Source organism: Macrosteles quadrilineatus, unplaced genomic scaffold, assembly GCF_028750875.1.
Source record: "Macrosteles quadrilineatus isolate MER2022 unplaced genomic scaffold, UCM_ALF_1.0 Scaffold_9__3_contigs__length_116548681, whole genome shotgun sequence".
Lineage (NCBI taxonomy): Eukaryota > Metazoa > Arthropoda > Insecta > Hemiptera > Cicadellidae > Macrosteles > Macrosteles quadrilineatus.
The window spans coordinates 53,904,203-53,927,950 of record NW_026542602.1 but is presented as its reverse complement, the minus strand read 5'-3'; the positions used below and the strand labels follow the sequence as shown (position 1 = coordinate 53,927,950).

Below are 23,748 nucleotides of genomic sequence, written 5' to 3'. Positions count from 1 at the left end.
GCCAACTTTCACAAAATTAAATGGCAGTAAAACCAAAAATATGAGATGATATTCCATCTTCAGCAGGTACAAGGTAACTAAGTAAAATTACTTGTGGTTGTGGATGAAGTTATTAATTTACTTGAAATGCAAGATCTCTAAGATTACTGTACCTACCTTGAGGGATAGCCATAAAATAATACTTTTTTATAAGGTGTTTTATTTTTTACATCAAATTTATGGTTAATTTGGTTCCTATTTTTGATGGTTAAAAACAAAACAAATATACAGGGTGTCCCGGAACTCTCTACCAATATTTTAGGACATTGCTCCTGGGTAAGAAACATACCTAAATATCATATTTAAATTGTCCGGAAGTCCTTAGTTACTCACACAGCCGCCATTTTGTTTTTTTCAGTTATCAATTTTTTTCTAATGAATGGTTAAACATACGAAATGGAAACTTTGCACAAACATTTATGATAACTAGACAAAGCTATCAAAAAACTATCACGATTATTCGAATTCATAAAACGAAATGGCAGCCATTTAACATTTCAGTAAAATCAATGGTTTTTGAGTTATTTAAGAAAGAAAATTTTAAATGGCCGCCATTTTGTTTTATGAATTTGAAAAATCGTCATAATTTTTTTGTAACATGCTCTAGTTGTCATAAATGTTTGTGCAAAGTTTCCATTTCGTATGTTTAACCATTCTTTAGAAAAAAATTAATAACTGAAAAAACTAAATGGTGGCTGTGTGAGTAACTAAGGACTTCCGGACAATTTAAATATGATATTTAGGTAAGTTTCTTACCCAGGATCAATGCCCTAAAATATTGGTAGAGAGTTCCGGGACACCCTGTATAGCTTAGTTTCATATTCATACAAAAAATATTGTTTTATCATAATGGTCAATGGGACCAAGTCTTAAGTCTCAAGTTGACTAGATTCCGAATCTCACACTTTAATATGACACCCCACAATCTAATAATATGTTTTATTAGCTTCATCGAGTTTCCTCGCCATTGGTATTTTTCTAACAGTTTTTAAGGAAACAGTCAAAAACCTGGTCTTACAATCTAACGTCAACTATCTAAAAGATAGCATCATTAATTGATTGACAGATGGCATCTGTGTCCAAAAATGGTTTTGCTAGGAATCAAACAAGCGACCTTCATATTTGAAGGCGAGCACTATTATAACCACTTGGTTAAAAAACCTAAGTCATTCAATAAAGAAAACTTAAGTCACAAATATCCAACCTTCATAAAAAAAGATAAAAACAATTTTTAAAAGGTAAATTAAAATAAGTAAAAGAAAATAAGGTAAACAAATCAACAAGAGAAACAATAATCAAATTTGTTTATTATCTATATATAATTACTACTAAAGAAAATTTACAATAAATAAATGAAAACACAAGTGAAGAGACAAATTCATTAGAAAATTGCTTTACAAAGAGTATAAGAGTGAAAAAATGAATACAATAACAAAGAACTGAAAAGTGACAAAATAAGACTCAAACAGAATAAAACCTGGAGATCGAGACTTTATACAGATGAAAATGAATATAAACCATACATAAATACCACTATGTGTGTAAAATAAAACTATATTAAGTATATGACGGATAAAATAGTGCTAAAATAAATGACTAGTTTATGCTCAGATTGATTATAATTTACATTTGAAAAAATGTAATTAATCTCAAAAATTAAAAAAATTTAGCAACCAAAAGATAAGATAGAAAAACAATGAATGAGTACTTGATACTCACTATTTCTCCAATAATGGCTTGCAATTGTATTAAAATTTCTTTTTGAGTTCAATTTCATCAACCAGTGATTTTTTAGTTAGTGATTTAACTTAGTAAAACCATAAAAAAGTTAATGTATATAAACTCTATCTCCTTTAATATGCCTTCTTTTTAATCTTTTTATAATAAAACCATGATAAAAGTTAAATAAACTATATATAAATATGAAATAATAAAAAATTGCACACAATTAGATTTAGTGATGGTTGAATCTGAGAATTTTAAATCTCAAACTCTTATACAGGGTTTTGGAATACTAAGAATATGCTGTAAAAATTTGACACTGGTACTTTCATTTATTATTATGAAGCTACAATAAAACTGTAACTCGAAATTCCACAATTTCTTTGTCTTAACATTCCTATCCAATTTAATTTTGTGTGTTGGTTGAGAATGGCCATGTGATTTGAAGGTTAAACATCAATTCCTTTTTGATATTTAATAAATTCAAGATCCAAGATTTAGCTTCAACACATCACTAATTGGGGTTTTCCATATCATATTGCAATTTAATACAAATAAATAAGATCTCTTGATATAAATTTTAAATGTTCAATAAGTATTTATTAAAAAAAACTCTATATTTAAAATTATATGTTATTAAAATTACGAATTTCCCATATAGGGACTAAGCTATTTCTGTAGGTCTCATCGTTTGCGGTCGCACAGACTTCACTGTCTAAATAGTATTTTTCGATGGCACAATATTTACAGACACTATCAGTGATCGAGATAATCGATTTGGCTCGGAAATCAAACACTCTAATCAACTATCGGTCAAATTCTTTTTTCAGGAGTAAATAAATTTCTTTGAGACCCCTTCCAGGAAGAGGTCCTTGGCAACCCCCGTGTCTGCTGATAAGGAAATACGACCATGTAATAACATCCCGATCATTGTTTGATAATACAAACCTCATATTTAAACAAATTGAATAAAATTTAGCTAAGTGTTGGGTATGATAAAAAAAAAAAAATTATCGACAAACTAAAACAACATACCTCAGCACCTTCATAAAATATATATAACATTAATAAACTATTTATTATGTTTCTGAACGTTTTTTAGGCAGTTGCCCGTGGACAGTTTAGTAGGATTTGGAATAAAAACCTGTAATGTTTAAACAAGAACTTGCAGTGTTCATTTAACTTTTTCATTTCACATCTTTAGAATATAAATGTATAATAATAAATATTTAGTAAAATATCTTATAAATTGCTATAAATGTTTGATAACTCTTATAACAGAAATATACATAAATCTACTATTTGTATAGAAACCATTAAAACTGGTCAACAGTAAAACCATTGCAAACCATTTTCAAATCCAGATAACATTTGATGGACTTAACACAAACACAGAAAAATGACTAAAAATATTAAACACTTAAATATCAACTACAGTGAAACGGATGGATATAAATGTAAAATGTAAACTATTAAAAAACATAACAAACAAATGCAAATTATATGTACAAATATTTTACAGAATGGACTTAACATTAAATAACATTAATAAATTACTTAAGACACGTTTAAAGCGATAACCTTAAAATTACAGCTTTGGTTGTGTTTAAAATTTTGACGATCAATATCGTAACCAAAGTTCAAAACGAACAAAAAGGCGACGGAAATCCAACTATTATTATTGCTTTGGTGGTGACTTACGAAGATGACACAAGACTTTGGAATAGATTTGATTCTGTCGTGTTGGCCGTAGTGAGACTCGGAGATCTGGGTTGGAGTCAGCCGACCAGCAGAGAACAAACAACTCAGACCTACAACGTCCCCACCACGGCTCAGTCTGTACAACAAACAAACAACCATTAGGACCTACCATTTACACTCCTCAACCTTATTGGAAAATTAATGTACTTTAAAGTCACTTATGTTAATCTGACATACAATGGTCGGGCATTTTCAATAAACCGGCATTGGTCTAAAGGTTTTAAAAATTTTCTTTTCAAGATTCAGCCTGTTTGGTAGTCATGAGCGATCGCCAAGTAACCACTAGAGTATTTCCATTAGTTTTTGAAAAAAATTGCCTTTTTTAGAAGAAGTTTAGTAATCCAGCATTCTCAATAACCAATAGTAATAACTAGAGCATCTGCTATAGCCTGTATCTGTGTATTAGTGTTGCCAGCTCATACATATGAATAAATAAATTTGTGTCCTCTCTAAAATCTTAATTTTCTCCTTCGATAATAAAATTCTACAACGTAATAATATAAGTGTAGCTTTTAAAAATTACCTTTAAAAACGGTTTCATTATCCGTAGCAGCACATAATTGACAATTCCAATTAATGAAAAACAACTAATTATATCACTAGAATTTGAAAACTACCTAGGTGCAAGTTATTTAAAACATACTGACTGATCCTACATTAAGTTAACTTGTGTTAGCTTTCTAGATGTTGTTGCAGAATAAATGAATTGTTACTGTTTGGTGTCATTTTATGAGCTTAACGTTACAGTGTCAAACAGGTTGAGGGATAACTAACATGAATGTACTTACCGTTAATATTGTGTCAGCAGAGATTGCAGCATTTGGTATCACCTCCCATGTGAGAATGCAGGTGACACATCCCGATGGAAGCTGCAACCTGAATCATAAATCAACAAAAATAAAATAAACCGACTGCTACACAACACATGAAACTGGTATTTTACTAGTGTAATAGCAATAAAGATGAAACGTACTCCTTTGGTAGATTTGTCATCCCTATCAGCTGAAGCCAATTATATTGTTAGTTCTCAGCAGAAATCATTAAATCAACCCCAAAATAATAGAAACAAACTTTCGTCGACACTAGCTATCAGTGTCACCAACATGAACTACACACAATGGGATGAGAAGCCTACTTGTGTTGGTTAGTCCATGGTAGAAGGCTGCAGAGAGGCAAGAATATTACAAGAGGAGCTTTGATTTATATGTTGGAATATCAATTGTATTCAAATGTAAAGAACTTGTGTTAATAGATTAAGTATTTGGTTTGCTTAATTTTATGGCAACCAAATTAGTAGATTAGACATTGTAAATTAACAAGACATCAATTGATGTAACTGATGTAAATTTTTTTTAGTAAATTATTTTATTTTATAGCACTAGCTCTTTGGTGAGGCGAAATATCAAGTAATTTTTTAATTTCTCTACTCTCTGGAACTTTTTTATTTGGGTTAGTTGTACAGTCCAACCTCGGTATAACGAATCTGAAGGGACCGAACTGAATATTCGTTATATCAAGGATTTCGTTAAAACGAGGTTCGTTATATTGAGGTTAGGTTTGCAGGAATTTCGCTTTCTCTAACCCACCTAAAACCTAGCCAAACACTGTAGGTATTGTATAGCAATAAACCACGTTAAGAACAAAACAAAACAGTAGAGAGTTTTATAAGCTACTGTTCGTGATAGGCCGGTAGGCTACAGTTACAGTGCTACAGTACTGCTTTAAATCACAACAGAGGAATGTCAATACTGTAATAATCATCAACTATGGAATTAGTGTTGCCTTAGTTTAAACAAATCGTATTGAAATGAAAATAATAAAATTATTAGATAAGTCGTTATAAAAGTGTATAATCATAGCCAACTTAAAGATAATAAAAACAATCGTAAAAGGAATGTTAAGATAACGATGTTTCTATTCTTTCTCTTTGCTTTGTTCTTCTATTTTTTTCTTTCTTAGGATTTTCTTGATCCAAAAATTGTAGAGAAATTGAAAATTGATAGAGAGTTTGACATCTACAGGAAACCTACGCAAACGGACACTACAATCAACAACAAGTCTATCCATCCGACAATCCACAAGACAGCAGCCTTTAGATCTATGCTGTACCGAGCCTATAAGATCCCACTTAGCCAAGCCAATAGGAAAAAAGAACTGGACACCATTAAGAAGATCGCTCAAGTGAATGGATTTCGGACCAAGACGATAGAGGACATCGCAAGGAAGACGAGGAGGAAAATTGATAGACAGAATACACTACACAGCAGAACAAAATTAGAAGAGATAAAAGAGGAAAACACTAGATATATCACATTTAGCTACACGGGGACTACAACACAAAGGACTGCTAACAGATTCAAGAAATACGGAGTTTCAATAGCCTACAGGACTCAGAACACCATGAGTAAAATACTGCATCCAAAAATAGAAGATTGTAACAAATTCTACACTTCAGGCATATATAAAATCAATTGTAACGATTGTGATAGCTTCTACATTGGACAGACTGTGAACTTCGTTAACCGCTTCAAAAACCACATATCTGCATGGAGGAACAACAAACCGGAAAGATCAAATGTCGCACAACACCTGTTACAAAATGGGCACTCACTAGGAAAAATGGAGGATAGTCTAGATATTTTAAAGAATTGTAAGAAAGGATATGTAATGAATGCTTGGGAAGAATTGTATATTTATAAGGAAAAATGTAAAGATAGAGATAAGTTGATTAATGAACAAATACATTTTGATTCCAGTTGTACTTATAAAAATGTATTGGCCGGTGCTTCCGGTAGCCAATAGGGTATAAGTCAATTCAAGATTCTTGTCATTCGCCTATTGGGTCTGATGATGATTGGAGTGTCCAATCGAAATCGATCACCACTTACCACCTTTTTTGTATATTTACCGTCTTGTGAGTAACAGTATAAGCGTAAATATATGTTTTAAGTGTTATAAGACGTTTCTTTTATTTACTTTCCAAAAATTGTACAATTCACCATATTTACTTATCACCCGATCACAGCTTACTACACATTACGTCGTCATCAGTTCTCAGTGAATGAAATCAGTTCTCAGTTCTAACATAGCACGCATGCAGCGACGACAGCAGACGGCAGACAGCGATGTGTTAAAATGGAGCAGACGAATGTTAGCGCGAACGATGACGTCACCTTTCCATTTCATTTGATGAAGAAACTTATTTAAAAAAAACAATGATGGGGTGGTGGGTTCGTTGTGTCGAGGGAGAGACGCAGACAATTCGTTAAGTAGAGGTTAAATTCGCTATGTAGAGGTTCTGACAATGACAAATTCGTTATATTGAGGTGTCATATTTTAGCCGGGATCATAAAAAATTCGTTAAATCAAGGTCGTTGATATGGTTTGTTTGTTATGTAGAGATATAACATACATTGTGTCATATGGAGAGTTCTAGGGGATTCCAAAAATTTGTTATATCAAGGAATTCGTTATATCGAGGTTTGTTATATCAAGGTTAGACTGTATATCCGCTACCTCTCTTATTGTATTCCTAAACATTTTCCCCCCAAACAGACTAACCTTTGCGACATTTATGAACTCAACCTCTAGAACTGAAGTCAATGACACGTACCGCGACTGCCGCAGAGCCGAGGTTCTGGTTGATGTCCTTGCGTACGCGGCCGCGGCTCCACACGCACAGCTTGCGCTGCAGACTGAGGTATCGGCCGATGAGAGCGTTACGCTTGGACTGGTGTTTCCTCACCTCTGCAGCATCACGCTCTACAGGGCTAGGCGGTAGTTTGGGTGACACCGGCGGCTCTCCTACAAACATAGCGACACATTACACACTACACAACCTGTAAACCAAGTTCCTGATAAATATCACATTTTGATTTACACAGTTTAAAATCAACTTATGCCTTGTAATCAATGAAAACATCCTACTGAAAGGAAGTTTGTAGCAGATTTATTGATGCTACCTAGTAATAAAAGAAGTTGTGAGCCATAGATCAGGTCCAGTACTATAACTCCATAGCTGAACCATAGATAAAACTTTAGTGAAGTTCTCATCCTTATGGATCAGCTGAAGATAGTTTTATTGTTAGTTCTGTCTGGTACACTGTAGAGGTCCTTTTAGCGAATTTCCCTTTAGGGAAGTAGCTATTACCGTAGGTGGCACGGTAAGACCTAGACCCGGGACCGATTTACTTTTTCATTTTGATGTCCCCAGAGGCCAAAAACACCATTCGTTCAAATTTTTATATATGTATATATATATAGACATATATATATATATATATATATATATATATATATATATATATACGTCCGTGAACGCGATAACTTGAGTAATTTTTGTCCGATTTTGATGAAATTTGGTTTAAAGGTGTAAAGCGGGATAAACTTGAATGAGTTCGCGAACCAGCACGATCGGACCATGGGAACGGGGCTTTACGGGGGGTTTTATGGGGTAAAAATTGGTTTTTCTCACTTTTGACCCTCAAAACACAAAATTTCCCGATTTCTCTTTAGAACTTTTTAAAGAGCTTAAAAAAACAAATAATTTAGTATATAAAAGAATTTTTGTTCGATTATTAGTAACGGAGAAAATTAGAAAAATTTTAAATTTAAAATTCCCATGTTATTCTTATGGAGCATATTGTCAAATGTTGTAGTTTGCTTGTTTATGGATATATTTTGATCAAACTTGGCAAATTTATTTATTTTGTACTAAGCTATCAATATTTTACTCAAAAACACACTTTATTAGTTTCTTTGTAGCAGCAAACCTAGGTACTCGTTAAACCTAATGTTATTAAAATATATTTAACTGAAAATCAATTCAGGCAAATGGAAATTCGCTTAGTCGGCAGGTTTGCTGCGGCGGGGGTATTTTGTTTACAATTTCTTTCTTGTTATTTCAGTCATTAAAAACCTCGTTTAACCGAATAAAACGATCTAATCATAAATAATAACTGATCCTCTAGTTATATAACCAAACAATAACGCACAAATCATTAACACTTATACTGAAACCCCGGTCTGACAGGCCCATGGGAATTTTTACAAACGCATGTTGGCAACACTGTTAACTAGGGGGATTCCATTCCCCCAATACCTCCCCCCTTTTCCTCCCCTACCTGTTGATATATTGTTTATTAATTTTGCGTGGGTGCCATGACCTTGACAGGTTGTCTGTTCATATCATGCCCGTCTCAAAAGCCCAGCATTAGTGAATTTCAAAGCAGGGTCTCACAGACCCAGGGTTTCGGATTGTGTGTTTCTAAGCGGGGTCCATTATTTTCAAATGGGATCTCACAGACCGAGGGTTTCGGTCAGGCTGGGTAGGGTTTCGGTATAAGTGTTAAATTAACCCTAAAATAATAGAAACAAAGTTTTGTTGACACTAGCAAACATTGTCACCGGATATGAACTAGACACGAAAAACGAGCTTCAAAATTTACAATGGGATGAGGAGTCTACTTGTGTTGGCTAGTCTATGGCTGAACTGATGTTATGCTGACTTGGTAGTTGGCACTTACCTTCCTGAACCTCAGTAATCCTGTTGAGACTCTGACTCTCCCTTAGTCGTGTTTCCCCGGCCCTGCGACGGTGACGGCTGTTGAGACACTGGCGATGACCTTGAGTGGGGCCTCCCTGGCCCGGTCCAGCACCTCCTAGACCCTTACTGGCTGGCGGGAAGTTACCTGCTCCCCCTACACAACATGTTACATACATGCAATAACAACATTTTCAAACACATCTTGAAATTTAACGTTAGCAGCTTATGTATCTTAAAAGTTTTGTATACCAGAGAGAAGGTCTATAAAAAGACATTGTAAAAATCAATCAACTTAAAAATTTTAAGAGAGTAAAAAAAAGTCAATGTAAAACCAAACTCTCACCTGACGCACTTCCCCCCGGAGGTGGAGCTCCACCTGTCCCTCCGGAACCTCCCCCACTTCCCCCCGGATCCTGGGGATCTCTCCCTCTGTGTAGGGACTTGGTACTCCCACGTTTCTTTCTTCCCTCAGAGTCTTCGTCGCTGGCGTCAGACGAGCTACACGACGCAGTCCGAGTCTTGCGGAACTTGTTTCTCCGTTGTTCGTAGGCTGTGAAGCGCGGCGTGCCTGTGGGCTTGGCCTGCCCCTCCTTCCCTTCCTCGGAGATCTCGCCCAGACCTATCTGAGGTGAGCTGAGTGCGGTGGGGAGAGGAGCAGGAAGTGTCTTGACTGACCTTACTGGAGCGTGTCCCGACGTGTGGAGAGGACTGGGTGCCGTGGACGCCTAAACAAAGATAATACATGAGGGGGAATAATGCATGATGAGTTTTGTTTTAACAAACAACACTCTTAGAGAAATCCATTCAGTTTCAAGTACAAAGACAAATGGGGTGGGGTAGATATTTTGCAGAATAACTTAAAAAATTGGAGTAAAGAAAAACTTTCAACACAGAGATAAAGGAGGCTCCCAATGAGTTTAATCATTGACTTATGGGTACTATTCTGTTAACTGTTATCATACTGTGAGTCAGCTGGTTGGTACCTACCTCAGTGATGATATTGACTGGTACTGCTTCCCTCCGCAGCTCCTGCACGGCCAGATGCAGTTTACCCTCACTGCGACTGCCACGACGGCTCAAAGAGGAGTGACTTCCGCAGCTGCCTCGGTCATCTTCGTCGTCCTCCTCTTCCGCCACGATGCTGCACTTGCGCGCTCGCTCGGCCGACCTCAGCAGTCCGACGGACGTGGGCGCAGGTGCAACGACCGGCGTCGAACCTTCACACGAGTCCACCCGCACACTCGGCGCACACACCCTGCAACAGGTCAGTCCAATACAGATCATCACAATGTACCAATTACCATGTCTGCGATAAGCTCTTTAAAGATAAATTTACAATTAACTATACCTATTCAAAGATAAATGTACTATTAACTATACCAATTTTTAGGTTAAGCAAAAATTAGTAATAATTTCAGTATTTAAAAAGTTTAAATCAAGCAAATTTAAATGAGATAAAATTAAATCAGGTAGACTCTACCTGATTAGGACAGTGGTAAATCTAAATTAGTAAAATACCAGATTGCCCTCAAGTTAGGTTTTTTGGGCAGACATTTAGAATATCTGCCTTTGAATCTGAGCTTTATCATAACTAAGTCTCTCAGGACAATTAAAACTGCTGAAAGTGCATCCTTATATTCACTATTAAAGAGCAAGATAGGTTTGGTAGCAACAAAAATAAATGTGCCAAATAATTCATCATGTTCAAAAGCTTTCTTTGTGTATGGCAAAGAATCAAAATTGCAAAATCTGTAGACTCATGCGCACATCAAGTGTAGAATACATTTGACCAACATTCCACTCACCCCGGGCTCTTGACTTGCTTCGGCTCCTGCGACCTCAGTTTCCTCTCGGCCAGCAAGAAGTAGGTCGCCGTTATGTGGTTGTACTCGTTTTTATCCAGCGCACTGCAAACAATAACAAGTAAATAGAGTTTCTATCTAAGAATTACAACAAAACACTCAATGCTTGAGCTGAATAAAAATGCAGAGTAAGTGTAGATAGGACCCTTTTGTTAAAGAGAGTTGGTCTTTTTAAAAGGAAAGGGATTATAAGTTAAAGTATTGACAGTAATTTGTTTGAATTAATTATCATAAGTTAAAATACAAGCAATACCCACAACTTATTCATCCCTTTGCAATAATATAATATTTCAGTAGAGATTTAGGGCCAATTTTTTTTACTTTGGGTAACAAGTTTTGCTTTGGGAAGTATTGTATTGAAAATGTTATTAATTGTAATCCTAATACTGCAACCCATTTTTACATAATTATGAACATTGTCTGTGGTCTGGGGGAAAACTGTGACACATACTGTATAAATGCACTGATGAAGAATGAATAAAGATTTTTTTTTATTTGATTTGATCTGTTCCACGGTCACCGCTAAATCAAGAGAATCTTTCCGAGCAATGGCAAAATGAAAATAGTGACTGCTTCCGCGGTCACAGAAAAATTGTGAACATCTTCTGTGGTCACAGTGAATTCATGAACGTATTCTGCAGTCATATTACATTTTATAATATCTTCAGAAGTCACAACAAAAGCGAGACTATCATTGTTGATTGATCAAGACTGAGAACATAACAGGGGATTGTGACAAAATTGACACCTTTAATTGATGATTCTTCACAGACAAAATTGGTGCAATCGCAGAAATTGAGGCTCAGCTGAAAATTATATTCCCGGCCTAAACCGATCCCTTGGACCTACTGTTCCGGCCCGACCCGAAAATATTGAGGACTTGCAGACCCCAACATTTCAGGTTCATAATTAGTAAAATAAACTCACTCCAATATTTCCTCTTTGGTAGCAATCTTTCCGTTGACCATCTTCTGCACTATGAGGGTATGGTCCTCATCTGACAGTTGTTGTCTGGATACTAGAGGCATGGACAGGTCTTGACCCGTATCTCCCTCTACCAGCCACGAATCACTGGCTATCTCCTCCAGAGTGGCCCTCTTCTCCGGCTGCCTCACCAACATCCGGCCTATCAGCCTGCAAGAATAATTGTGCCATTAAAATGCCAATGGTGTGAACACTCAATCATGATTGAGGATCAATTGCAGAACGATAGGAATGCTAATCAAATTAAAGCTATGTGAATGAGCTGCAGTACTAGCAAAAGGGCTAGTCACAGGTATTTCATTGCAGGAGTAAAAGAGTTCACAGAAGGTGCAAGAAATTAAGTAGGCCTAGTGCAATCTTAATATCAGAGTTTTTAAGATCATATCCTTTGTTTAAAGAGGCAATATCAAGGATACGTTTAACAACAAGAGACTTGTTCACACTGGTCCTGCTGAGTTTGTTTTTCGATAACACTTTGTATCAGTCAATTCCAATTCAAAAACCCTGCAATCCAGGTTTATAGACAAATGTTAGTAAGCATTGGTATCTTTTCTGACAACTGTCGGGAAATGGCTAAACAAAGATTACAATACATTTGGCCAATGTAGGGCCTATTTTAAAGTAGAAAGACCATTTCTCGGACTAAAATCTTATCTGCCAAAATAAACAGGTGGGTGAAAAGTTTCGACTTAAGTTATATGAAGACATAACCCACATGAGCGTGAGGTGAGGTTTACCTGCGGCAGCCATCAGAGACGTGACTTGGCACAGTGTACTTGCAGTCCATGATCATAGTGAGCGTCTCGCTGTCATTAGCCTCTTGGAAGGGAGCCTGGCCACACACCAACATGTACAGTATGACTCCCAACGACCAGACGTCTGAAACAAATCATATGGTACCTGTTACCAACCATGTGTAAATACAATCCATGGCCAAGTTGATGTATTGAGAGTCCTTGATTTAAAAAATCCTTTTATGACTTGCAGAAACATCAGAAGTAATTGCATGTGTATTGTTGGTAGGCCTACTTGGTACAACTACACGTTTGAAAAAGTCCTACATCAGGACAAAATATCAGAGTTATGTTTTGTGTTTGTGTATGTTTTGTGACCTTAACTTTTTTAGGGAACTAGCTTAACTCTATTATTCATTTACCTAAAATTCCCCCAAGTTTATAAATAAGCAACAGTCAAGTTTAAAAAATATTACTTTTAAAGGCTCTATTAGATAAACTAAATAAGCTGAGTTTTAAAAAGGAATATTACTGCAATTGTGCCTGATGAGAATTGACTGAGCATACACAGATAATCACACTTGAATCAACACTCACTGCTTTAGAATGTACGGGACTGTTAAAAATTTATGACATTGTTTACTAATACTAGGTTGATAATCTTTATGTTAATGATGCCATTCAAAGTGGGTAAGCAGAAGTAAATATGAATAATTATAGAGTTAGTAGGTAATATTTAACCCGTTTCGATAAAACTTAGTTTTAATGATAAATTTGATTTTTATTTCACCGTCACTGTATAAATGTTGCAGCAAACCAAACAAATCTTGAAGACGGAAATTTTACATGAAGCATGACTGTACTAAAGTATTAGATGCACAAACATTCCAAAACATATTACACATGCGTACTTAGGCATTATCAAAATGCCACAACTAAGTACAAGACATGGTATTCAATTTAAATGAGTTACAACTAACCGACTGCGGGAGCGTCGTAAGAATCTCCGAGGAGAATCTCCGGCGCTGAATAAGCAAGAGATCCACAAGAAGTCTCCAGCTTCTGGCCAGGACAGAATCTATTGCTGAAACTGGACAACACGAGGATTTAGGAAAATAATTCAACCTCCAGTTACACTAGCAATAATAGGTAAAATGGACCTTATTTTTTTGTTATTTAGATTGGGTATAGAGTTGCAATATTATTTTAATGTGGATGGTTAATTATTCTAGTTATTGGGAATTGTTCGAATTTATCCAAACAAATTAATTTTTTGTTTGGGACCTTAATGACAACACCGACTCTCTGTATTTTATTTAGAGGTGCCAGACTATTTTAGATATTCTGTTTCCTTTTTAAAAGATGTTTATAAACTGTGGAATCTTCCGTGGTAAAGGAATTCATACTAAATCATACAGTGCCTATACAGGGTGGTAAAAAAGTCCCTGGACAGTTCAATATTTTAAAAAATAATGTAGATAGAGCTACAATACTTAGTACAAAGTTACAGGGCATAAAACTCTATTTTAACACATATTCAGTGATCCAATAACTCTTCAGGGGGACGGCCCTCAAGGAGTCGGAAGAAAATCTTAAATAGAAGCATAGGTCAATATGCACATCAAATTAAAGGTCTTTTTTAGTAGAATACAATGCCGCAAACCGCACTTCATAAGGTTGATCCTGCGCAAAATGACAGTTGTTCAAAGATTCATTTAATTAACATTGCTATTATACGCTTTCTCCTCAGGGCACAACCCTAGGAATCGGAAGAAAATTGTTAACGTAAGAATAGGTCGATATGCACATAAAATTAAAGGTCTTCACTTGTAGATTACGATGCCGTAAATTCAAGCTCAAAAGAATGCCTGAGTAAAAAATGGCAGTCGTTCAAAGATTCAAAATGGCGGATTTAAGAAATCTTTGAACATCTGCCATTTTGCGCAGGATCAACCTTTTGAAGTGCGGTTTGCGGCATTGTATTCTACTAAAAAAGACCTTTAATTTGATGTGCATATTGACCTATGCTTCTATTTAAGATTTTCTTCCGACTCCTTGAGGGCCGTCCCCCTGAAGAGTTATTGGATCACTGAATATGTGTTAAAATAGAGTTTTATGCCCTGTAACTTTGTACTAAGTATTGTAGCTCTATCTACATTATTTTTTAAAATATTGAACTGTCCAGGGACTTTTTTACCACCCTGTATAAAAAATGCCAACAAAGGCAGCTACTCACCAATGAAAAACTATTACCCCATAGTAAAACTATTGCAAAACTATAGTAGCACTTTGCAAACCCCAGATTTGAAAATGTAGGTACGGTATTTTTGTTATGAAAACATGATAAAGAAATGATAATTTTCTATGCAACTTATGACCATGTTCATATATACAGATAGGTTTTTTAAACCAACGTCAATAATATAAGTTACGCACCTCAGGTCATGGTCAATCACCCACCTTTTATTATACTACTAGTTTCAGAGCGATATAGCTCCGTCCTCAACTCTTGAGAACTCATTTTGGTGTCTTTCCTTAATCGTTTTGGTCAGGTATGCAATCAGGTTACCAATTCGTTTTACTGTTTTAATGAGTTTTTTAACGTGCTTCAATCATTCCCTTGGCCATACGAGTTTGTGACAATTTGATTATCTTCTGAGATTTTAAAGTGAAGCTATAACTAACAAGGCCAACAACAAATTGACAACCACGGCACATCAGTTCTTCCAGTAGGAGATTTCAGTATCAAGTAATAATAGTGGATTGACAATAACATATGGTGCTTAACCTGTATTATAGACACTACAGCCGTAAATAGTAAATTTGTAATCATAAATTTTTCAGTGAGGGAACATTTACACACATCTCTTATTTCTTGAAAACCAAGGGTCACCGATAGGATTTGTTGCAAATGCAGAGTTGGAACACCATTCCCACACTTCCCCTACTACTTATAACAAACATAAAGACAATAATTATCTTCAAACTCACCCAAAGTCTGTCAGTTTAACCACCCCGACCCTCTCGAAGAACACCACATTCTCCGGTTTCAAGTCCCGATGTACGACGTGCAGCTTGTGGCAGTAAGAGATGGCACGCACTATCTGACGGAAGTACTCACGCGCCACTCCCTCACTCAGTCCTGCCTCGTGTCGCATGATGTAGTCGTACAAGTCGCCTCCGTCGCCCAGTTCCAGTATGAGGTAGAGCTTGGTCTGTGTGTCTATCACCTCGTAAAGCCGCACAACGTTCGGGTGTTGCACCAGCTTCATACATCGCACCTGTAGATAGTTGATGATGAGTAAAGTAAGACTAAACGAACTCCTGTAATAGTAGGGGGCAAATATTGTGGAGAGGAAGTGTTGGCAATGTTGTGTGCGTTGGTTGAAAGTGTTGTTAAACACTGTTTCAAGGGACTGTGTTTCTATTGAGACACTTAAAGTAGTTTATCATGCTTATGTGGAGTCAGTGTTAAGATATGGCATAATTTTATGGGTCAAGCTACTGGTATTAAAACTTTATTCAGGTTACAAAAACGTATTATTCGTATTATTACCACCTCTCATCCACGCAGTTCTTGTAAGAAACATTTTCAAAATTTAAGAATTCATACATTAACGGGGTTGTATAGTCTAGAATTATTAAATTACATACATTCAGTTAAAAATTAGCTACCAGAAACAATACATTTTAATCACAGGTATGAAACCCGAAATTAAAATATATTTAGACTCCCCAGACACCGTTTGGCCCTATATGAAAAATCTCCATTGTACGCTGGGCTGAGATTGTACAATGTGCTTCCGCCATGCTATAAGTCACTAAGCAAAACCAAATTTAAAGATACAATAGATAATTTTCTTATTGACAAGGCTTTTTACTTAATTGAAGATTTTTACAGAACTAAAATTTAGAATTTTTTTTTTAAGTGTTTAGTTTTAAGTTAAAAGTTTTAATGTTAAATATTTTATGTATGGATTTAATTTTGACAATGCACCTATTCTAAATGTTATGACATGTATGGAATGTTTTGTGCAAATAAAGTCTATGTCAATGTCTATATGTCTATGTCTATGTCACTACAAGATCACGCCACTCATCCTACACTCATCTCCATTCATACTTGGCTTAAAATACCTACTATGTATGGTCGCCATTTCATCGAACAGTATTAACAGTATAATAACTCGTTTTGTTGACCTACAGAAGGCTGTGGCTTTAAGTAGTCGCTGTAATCATAAATATATATTCATATTGAACAGAGGGTGGTTTTGGCCTCTGGGGATATCAAAACAAAAAAAGTAAATTGGACCTGGATGCAAGTCTTACCATAAGACTTGCAAATACAGCTCATTTCCTTTATAGGAAATTCGCTTAAAGACCCCATTGGAGTCAAAATTTGCTTCGGAAAGAGTTAAAATGGTGGGTAGTTCAATAGTTTTGTTAACAAATAAGTGAAGCCATCCATACTATAAAAATTCATTGGAGAAATCAATGTGACAGTGGCGAAATATCGTATGAGATTAAGCACAGTTAAACATCTGCACTGCATCGTTGAAATATACACCAGCTGTCTAAACATGTGGTTCCAGTCATTGAAATAAGAAATGTGTGCATATTTGTTATGTTTGTATTCAATCACTTTACACTGTTCTATAGCTTTTCTTCTTGGCTTTGGAGTTATAAATTAGACCTTGCTGCTGGGTTAGCTCTAGTTTTATATGGTACAACTTAAGACTCGGGAACTGTCTCCATTTAATCAGATATAAAAGAGACTACCTTACTTTACTTTTGTATTTGTTTTTTGCAGATTAGATATAGAATACATTGCCTATAATGAAAAAAAATCTTAATACACATTAATAAAAACATTACTAAAAATAACCTTTTAGTTTTAAAATGTATTTTAGAATAATGATTTTTTATTGTTAAGACTTATTTGTTATTAAAATGTATACACAAATTTTTCAAACAATATGTGTTGGGTTGAAAAGCAAAGAGTTTCTCTAAACAAGCCTGGTCATTTTATTGGGTTTCTACATCAAAGTGGGGCATTCTAATTTCATTACAGAGTATGCATTCATTGATATTTTTATGTTGAAAAACTGTCACTGTACAATTAAGTTCAAAAAGTATGGTGAATGATACATATAACTTTGTCTACAATGTTATAAAAGTATTTGCATTGAAGAAATTAAATTGATTAGTCACCCAAAAACTATTCCATGAATTCAAGTGTCAAAATGTCGACTAAATTAGTAGCTTTGAATCATCATTAAGCGCCTCTTGTCTTGTGTTTAAATGTATTCCTGCAAACCACACCCTAAAAATGTTGTTGCAAACTATTTGTTATCCAATTCAACTCTACTGTAAACTTAATATAGTAGGCCTGTTATTACAGTATTTAAAACCATTAGGGTTATTTTATCACTGCAAAGGGGGGTGTAGCATAGCCTTTGTTTAAGCTTATTGCAAAGACTATTAAGTTAACTGTACTCCAGCTGACTTTACAGGTCACTTTCTGTAAACGACTTTCTAGTCTAAAAAGAAAGAAGCTGTGCTTGTGTTGTAGTGTGGCGAAAAACTTATTCAGAACATAATTTTTGTATCTACACCAATGAAATCATCAATTCGACACAAATTAATTTTTGATTCTACAACAGTGTACATAATCTTTTACAAAAATATATTGACTGTACAATTTAAAGATTGATTTTGTAAAAATAAGATTGATTTTATGAAAATAAACTAGTTGTCACCTCTTGGAACAGATGATCTCTGGAGACGTCGTCCAACTTCGTCTTATCGATGACCTTGACCGCAACCTTCTCGCCTGTGAAGACATGGCGCGCCAGCTTGACCACAGCAAAGTGTCCACTGCCCAGCGTCGCCTCCAGGTCGTACAGTCCTGCGATCTTGCCATCGTACGACGCCGCGCGACTCTTGTGCATCTCGACACTGAAACACCATTTGTTGGTCACCAACTTGTTCTCAAACATGTCAAGAAAATGTTAAAATATATCTTTTACAATTAGATAGATATAAACAAATTTTATGAAAGAAAAGTTTATAGTAAATATAAATATGTGAGAGTGTTTTATTTAGTATTGAACTTTTAAAATAGTGTAGTGCAAATGAAGTAAAGGCTTGATTTGAGTAGGCCACAGGTGAACATCGTCCACCTTCATTGGAAATCATTATACAGTAGACCCCCTCTTATCTGGGACTCTTCGGGACTGAGGCCAAAAATTCCCCAACAATTTGTTAAAACGGACCGTTTTAATGCATAATGTATACATATTTGACTTAAATTTAGGAGAGCATTGTATTTAGACACTGGATCACTGGTCTCAAATCTTTCCCACGAGAACAGTTGTTTCAGTATCCTGCCAATTTAGTCCGGTTAAACCAAAGTGCTGATAAAAATTGTCATGTTTAAGAGATGTTATTTCCGCTGAGTGTAGTCCGGTTAAAAGGTGTCTGGATAAGAGGGAGTCTACTGTAATGAAATGTAAAAAAATTGCAGAGTTGTTGTCATAGTCAGAAGTGCAGCAGACTAGAGAGAGAGAAATTCTTTATTGATAACAAAACATTTTTTGCAGAAATAAATATAAAAATATCACAAGGGGCACAGTGACCTGTGCGTGATAGAGAATAACTAAAATCCGAGACAGCAACGTCTTGAGTTTTCGTCTAGTATGATTGTTTAATCTCACAAGCTTACAAACAATAAAAAACAAGTGTTTGGTTTGTTTCAATGGCCTCAGCGCATTGCAATTTTCTTTTATAGCTCGAGCTTTTAGACTGATTAGCCCACTCACTTTATTCCGACTTCCTTGACGAGTATCATAAGAAAATTAGTTCAAGTTTCAATTTACCCAGTTTTTCTATTAAAAATAATTTGAACCTTAAAAGAAATAAAATCAATTACAATGTATTTTACTCAATTTTGACAAGTATAAAAAGTTTATGATTAATTGCCAAACTAATAAAATATAAATTATATACATAAACAGTTATATTATAAGCTAGATGTAACAATTCCAACATTATTTTTATAATTTTAAACAATGAATTGGAATGCTATATATTGAGAAAATTTTATACTAGCTAGTAACATTAAATGAGCAAAATCTAAATATTTAGTAGCCTCTACAATGATCTGCATTTCAGTACTGATATATCTTCATAAGAAGTTAACAGACATTGTGTTTTAATGTGAATATAAAAAAAAAAGAGTGGGTATTAAAACAAAAGTTTAGTAAGGCCTTGATAATTAATCACAGCCAATCTGACTAAAAATAAAATGAAGAAGGATTCAAACAATTGTTTTTTTGAAGAACTCCAATTATAATCGACTTTCATTTTGGTTATAAGAAAACATAACTTAAATAGCTCAAGAATTTCTGACAATTCTACAGATCTATAGTTAATTTACAAGTACAACCTGAGAAGTTAACAATTATGATTTTGCTTTGAAAATTCAGCAAATTAACCAAAGTAGAAATACATTTTACTTAATAATAGCCTAAGTATACCTAACAAATTTACCTAATGGATTTTAAGTTATTTCTTAGCAGCACATTAACTTCATTAAACAGCAATAATTAAAGCCAATCGATAGTGAAAGACAGTAAAGTTTTAAAACTGGAAGTAGTATTCCAGTGATTGGTGAGAATTGCAACCAGCAGCATAATAGGCAATAACCTTCCATTGGCGAAATTAGCAACCGAGCCTTGCAGTCGTTAATTACTATCAGACATGGAGAAAGTAAGCGGAAGTATACAACCACTTTTCCATTGCATTGCATTGCAAATACAAATTTCCATAAGAAAACTATTATTGACTAGTGTCCCTGTTGCTCGAATTCGAGCAATTGCTAAGTAAATATTTGTAGCAAACTGTTATAATACTATATTAGCAAACTTATTGACTGTTTAGGATTAACCTATGCTCTTCTTCTCACTTTTGATTTCTGACAACAGCTGGAGTTTCATAACAATTTTTGTTTCCAATGTTAATCTTATGGAGAAATACGAAACTTTAAAGGGCTCCAGGGCCTCACTCTCTCATTATTTCCCTAAAAAGAAAGTTTCCTGCACAACTTCACGCTACGCTCTTTTCAATGACACCAAAAACATGACAATCGGTTCAGTAGTTTCGGAGGAGTAATTGTCACAAAAATCCTGCTTGCGTATTAAATAAGTATAGATGATAAACTAAACGTTTATCAAATTTAAATTGTAATGGTTTTTAAAATTTTAGTAGTTGCACTTTTGATAAACAATTAAAAAATCTCACATAATGGTTTTAGTTAAAAGGAAAACTTAGAAATGTGTTCAATATACTTTTTAATTCCATTTGTATCCTATTCCTAAATTTGAAAGAAGTCCTGACTTATGAAAATAAATTGAGGAAAAATATTAAAATAACTGCCTTGTATGTTATATTGAGGCGATTAAATAGCTCTTAAGTTCTTTAAATATGACCATTTTAATGAAAACTCATTAAATGCATAACTACAATGTAAAAATCATAGTTTAACTTGGGTTAAAAACAAATGTAATTTCTATTTTTTGTACAACTGAACTTTCCATAAACAACTAATCTTAAAAGTCTGAATGGTTTTCTAAAACAATTGATTATATCAAGTCCATTATATCTTGCAATTTTATCTCTTGCACAATACTTCTCTATCCTTCAAGTTGAAATTTTGAGGCAAATAATAAATCTACAAAGTTGCAATGAAAACCAAATACACTATCAAAACCCTAAAACCTTGCTCCCATTCAATAACACAAATGTCAGTCAGTAAGAATCACTGTGTCGTAGCTCAGTCAATTATTGGCACAAAGTGGCAGTAAGCGTCAGGGGGGGGAGGGGCTTCAATCAATTCATAATCAATCACCCCATTCTTCCCCACTGTTTACACACAAGTGGGTTGTCTGCTTCAGCCACGGTAACGAGAAAAGTTTTACGTTCAACGGATTTTCAAAATCTGCACCTTGAGGGAAAATCAAAACGTTTTATGAAAGTTGTCGATGATTTAAAAATTGACAAATTTTACAAGAGTAGTTGTAAATTATTAAAAAATTGACGATTTGCAAATACCAATTGACAATTTGGTAAAAATTGATAATTTTAAAAGAATTGATTAATGGTAAACTCTCAAAAAAAGCATTAATAGTTGGAAAATATAATTAATTTAAAATACTTTGGCAATTTTACTTTTTTGGCGAAAGTACTTATTATTTCAATCTATGGAAGTTTTTAGTGTATATACTGTAAATATTATAAATTGACGCAACCTATCCGGCTCTACTGGTCTCGGTCAAGGAGGAGGTAATCAAGGTAGGTAAAAAGTGAAAAAGGTTGATGATCGATGATAACCGATAAATAGTATTGGTGTATTACTTTTTTAAATCCAAGTAACTTTTACCAGTGCGTCCAAACATTTAGGTTTTTTTATTTTTTTGTAGCTACCGCAAAAATAGAGACTGCTTTGGTTAATAAACCCCAACTCTCTCATGAGTAATTTTCAAAAACGATGGTTTGAAGACATTCTAACAAAGCCTGTATTTTCAACAGATATTTCAGTAGTGGCTAATAAATTGATTTAAGATACTGCAAAGCAGACTTCACTTCTTATTGTAAATCCCGGAGTCTTACGAGGTGGATTTTAGTGTACTGATGTCAACTAAATATTTTCTAGTAATAAAGTAAATGCAAAAGTCTGTTTCAAGTCAATTTCAAATGTCAGTTCAGTGATTAACTATTAATTTATATGGCATTTAATAACAAAATCATGTAGTAGTTACACATAATTACATCTATAAATGTATAATCATTTGGTTGTAAATAAGTAAAAAATTGGAAAATAAGAAATAAACTGTAAAAATGAAAAATAAAAACTCTTTATAAATGCCAAACAAAAACATACTTTTATAAAGCATAAGATGATTTTACAAACAGTGGTTTGGACTTATTTGTTTCACGTTGCATGCACAGAGATTAAAACAAACTTTTGTTTTTTCCTTAAGAAACTTTACTCAAACTTTATTTGATTTGTGAGTAGAAAGTTCCAACTAAATAAATCTGTCACTGGAAAACATGCAGTTTCCTGTTTTTATTTCCTCTTTGAAATTCTGGCACACGTCTCAAACAAAGAGTCATGTCGAAATTTGCCTTAACTTAAAAAGTTAGTTGATAAAAAATAGCTTAGGCCTAGGGCTCAATTAAGGCTTAAAAACAACAAATTATAAATCAAAGGAAACAAGAAATCATTGAAAACATATTATAACATCTTTGCAAGCACGTCAGTTGTCAAGTAGGTAAGGTTTTAACAAGAAATTACCGGTTTTCAGCAGTGATATGAAAGATGCTCTTTAATAAAAAACTTTTACCTGACACTGTTTATCCAGTGATTACAAATTTGGAATTGACAGAACAGAATGTAACTTTTGGCTGTTGAACTTCATAGTAAAACTTCATAACATAACATTTTATAAGAAATAGATAAGAAATTTTTAATTTGAAAGAACATTATTTGTACAATGATACCAATTTTAACCATGCAAAAGTAAAGAATGTTAAACTCAATACAAGATTTCAGAAATAAGAGAAACAAAACAATTTATTCATAAAATGAATCGTAACACCACAAATCATTGTATACATTAAATACCGAAAATGAGAAGATTCAAACCTCAAAAAGACAAACTACTAAGCAAAGATTTTTATAAAAGTTAACTTATTCTGTTGAAAAATATTACCAAAAACACAGTTAATTTACAAAATATTTACTTATCAAGAATTGAGTAATGTTGAGTAAACGATGTGCAAAATGTCTCTTAGCCAACCGCAAGCGTTACTTAACGATTTATACACATCTTGTAAAAACAATATTTACCAGACTCCCTTGTAATTGACTGCCAAAGAGTGGAAATTTATTCCTTATACTGTTGTTGACATGGCCATTAACCTCATTGTGCCAACCCCCTGAAAAACTAAGTAATTCAAATTGGTTTCCTATTCATGGAAGCAATGCAAACAACAACAAGCTAATACATATAATACAAAAATATCCTGAACATACTAAAAA

At 34.4% G+C, this 23,748-nt stretch overlaps 1 protein-coding gene across 2 annotated transcripts in view; it reads right to left on the bottom strand.

Moving 5' to 3' along the window:
• Positions 1–1,456: 1,456 nt before the first annotated feature.
• The window catches only part of LOC129002551 (SNF-related serine/threonine-protein kinase-like), a 47,698-nt gene continuing 25,406 nt past the window's right edge, over positions 1,457–23,748 (bottom strand). Inside the window, exons 2-13 of one of the 2 annotated variants that reach the window (XR_008491587.1) lie at positions 18,407–18,605; positions 15,639–15,928; positions 13,628–13,737; positions 12,651–12,792; positions 11,857–12,063; positions 10,873–10,974; positions 10,055–10,322; positions 9,411–9,792; positions 9,048–9,221; positions 7,084–7,326; positions 4,311–4,398; positions 1,457–3,598 (exon numbers count right to left, since the gene is read on the bottom strand). Coding sequence is in view for 1 of the 2 variants with exons in the window: in XM_054430433.1 (XP_054286408.1) it covers positions 4,324–4,398; positions 7,136–7,326; positions 9,048–9,221; positions 9,411–9,792; positions 10,055–10,322; positions 10,873–10,974; positions 11,857–12,063; positions 12,651–12,792; positions 13,628–13,737; positions 15,639–15,928; positions 18,407–18,598 (2,133 nt within the window). In the remaining variant the exon portion in view is untranslated. The remainder of the gene's footprint in view (positions 3,599–4,310; positions 4,399–7,083; positions 7,327–9,047; positions 9,222–9,410; positions 9,793–10,054; positions 10,323–10,872; positions 10,975–11,856; positions 12,064–12,650; positions 12,793–13,627; positions 13,738–15,638; positions 15,929–18,406; positions 18,606–23,748) is intronic. The other variant, XM_054430433.1, reaches the window with a different exon arrangement.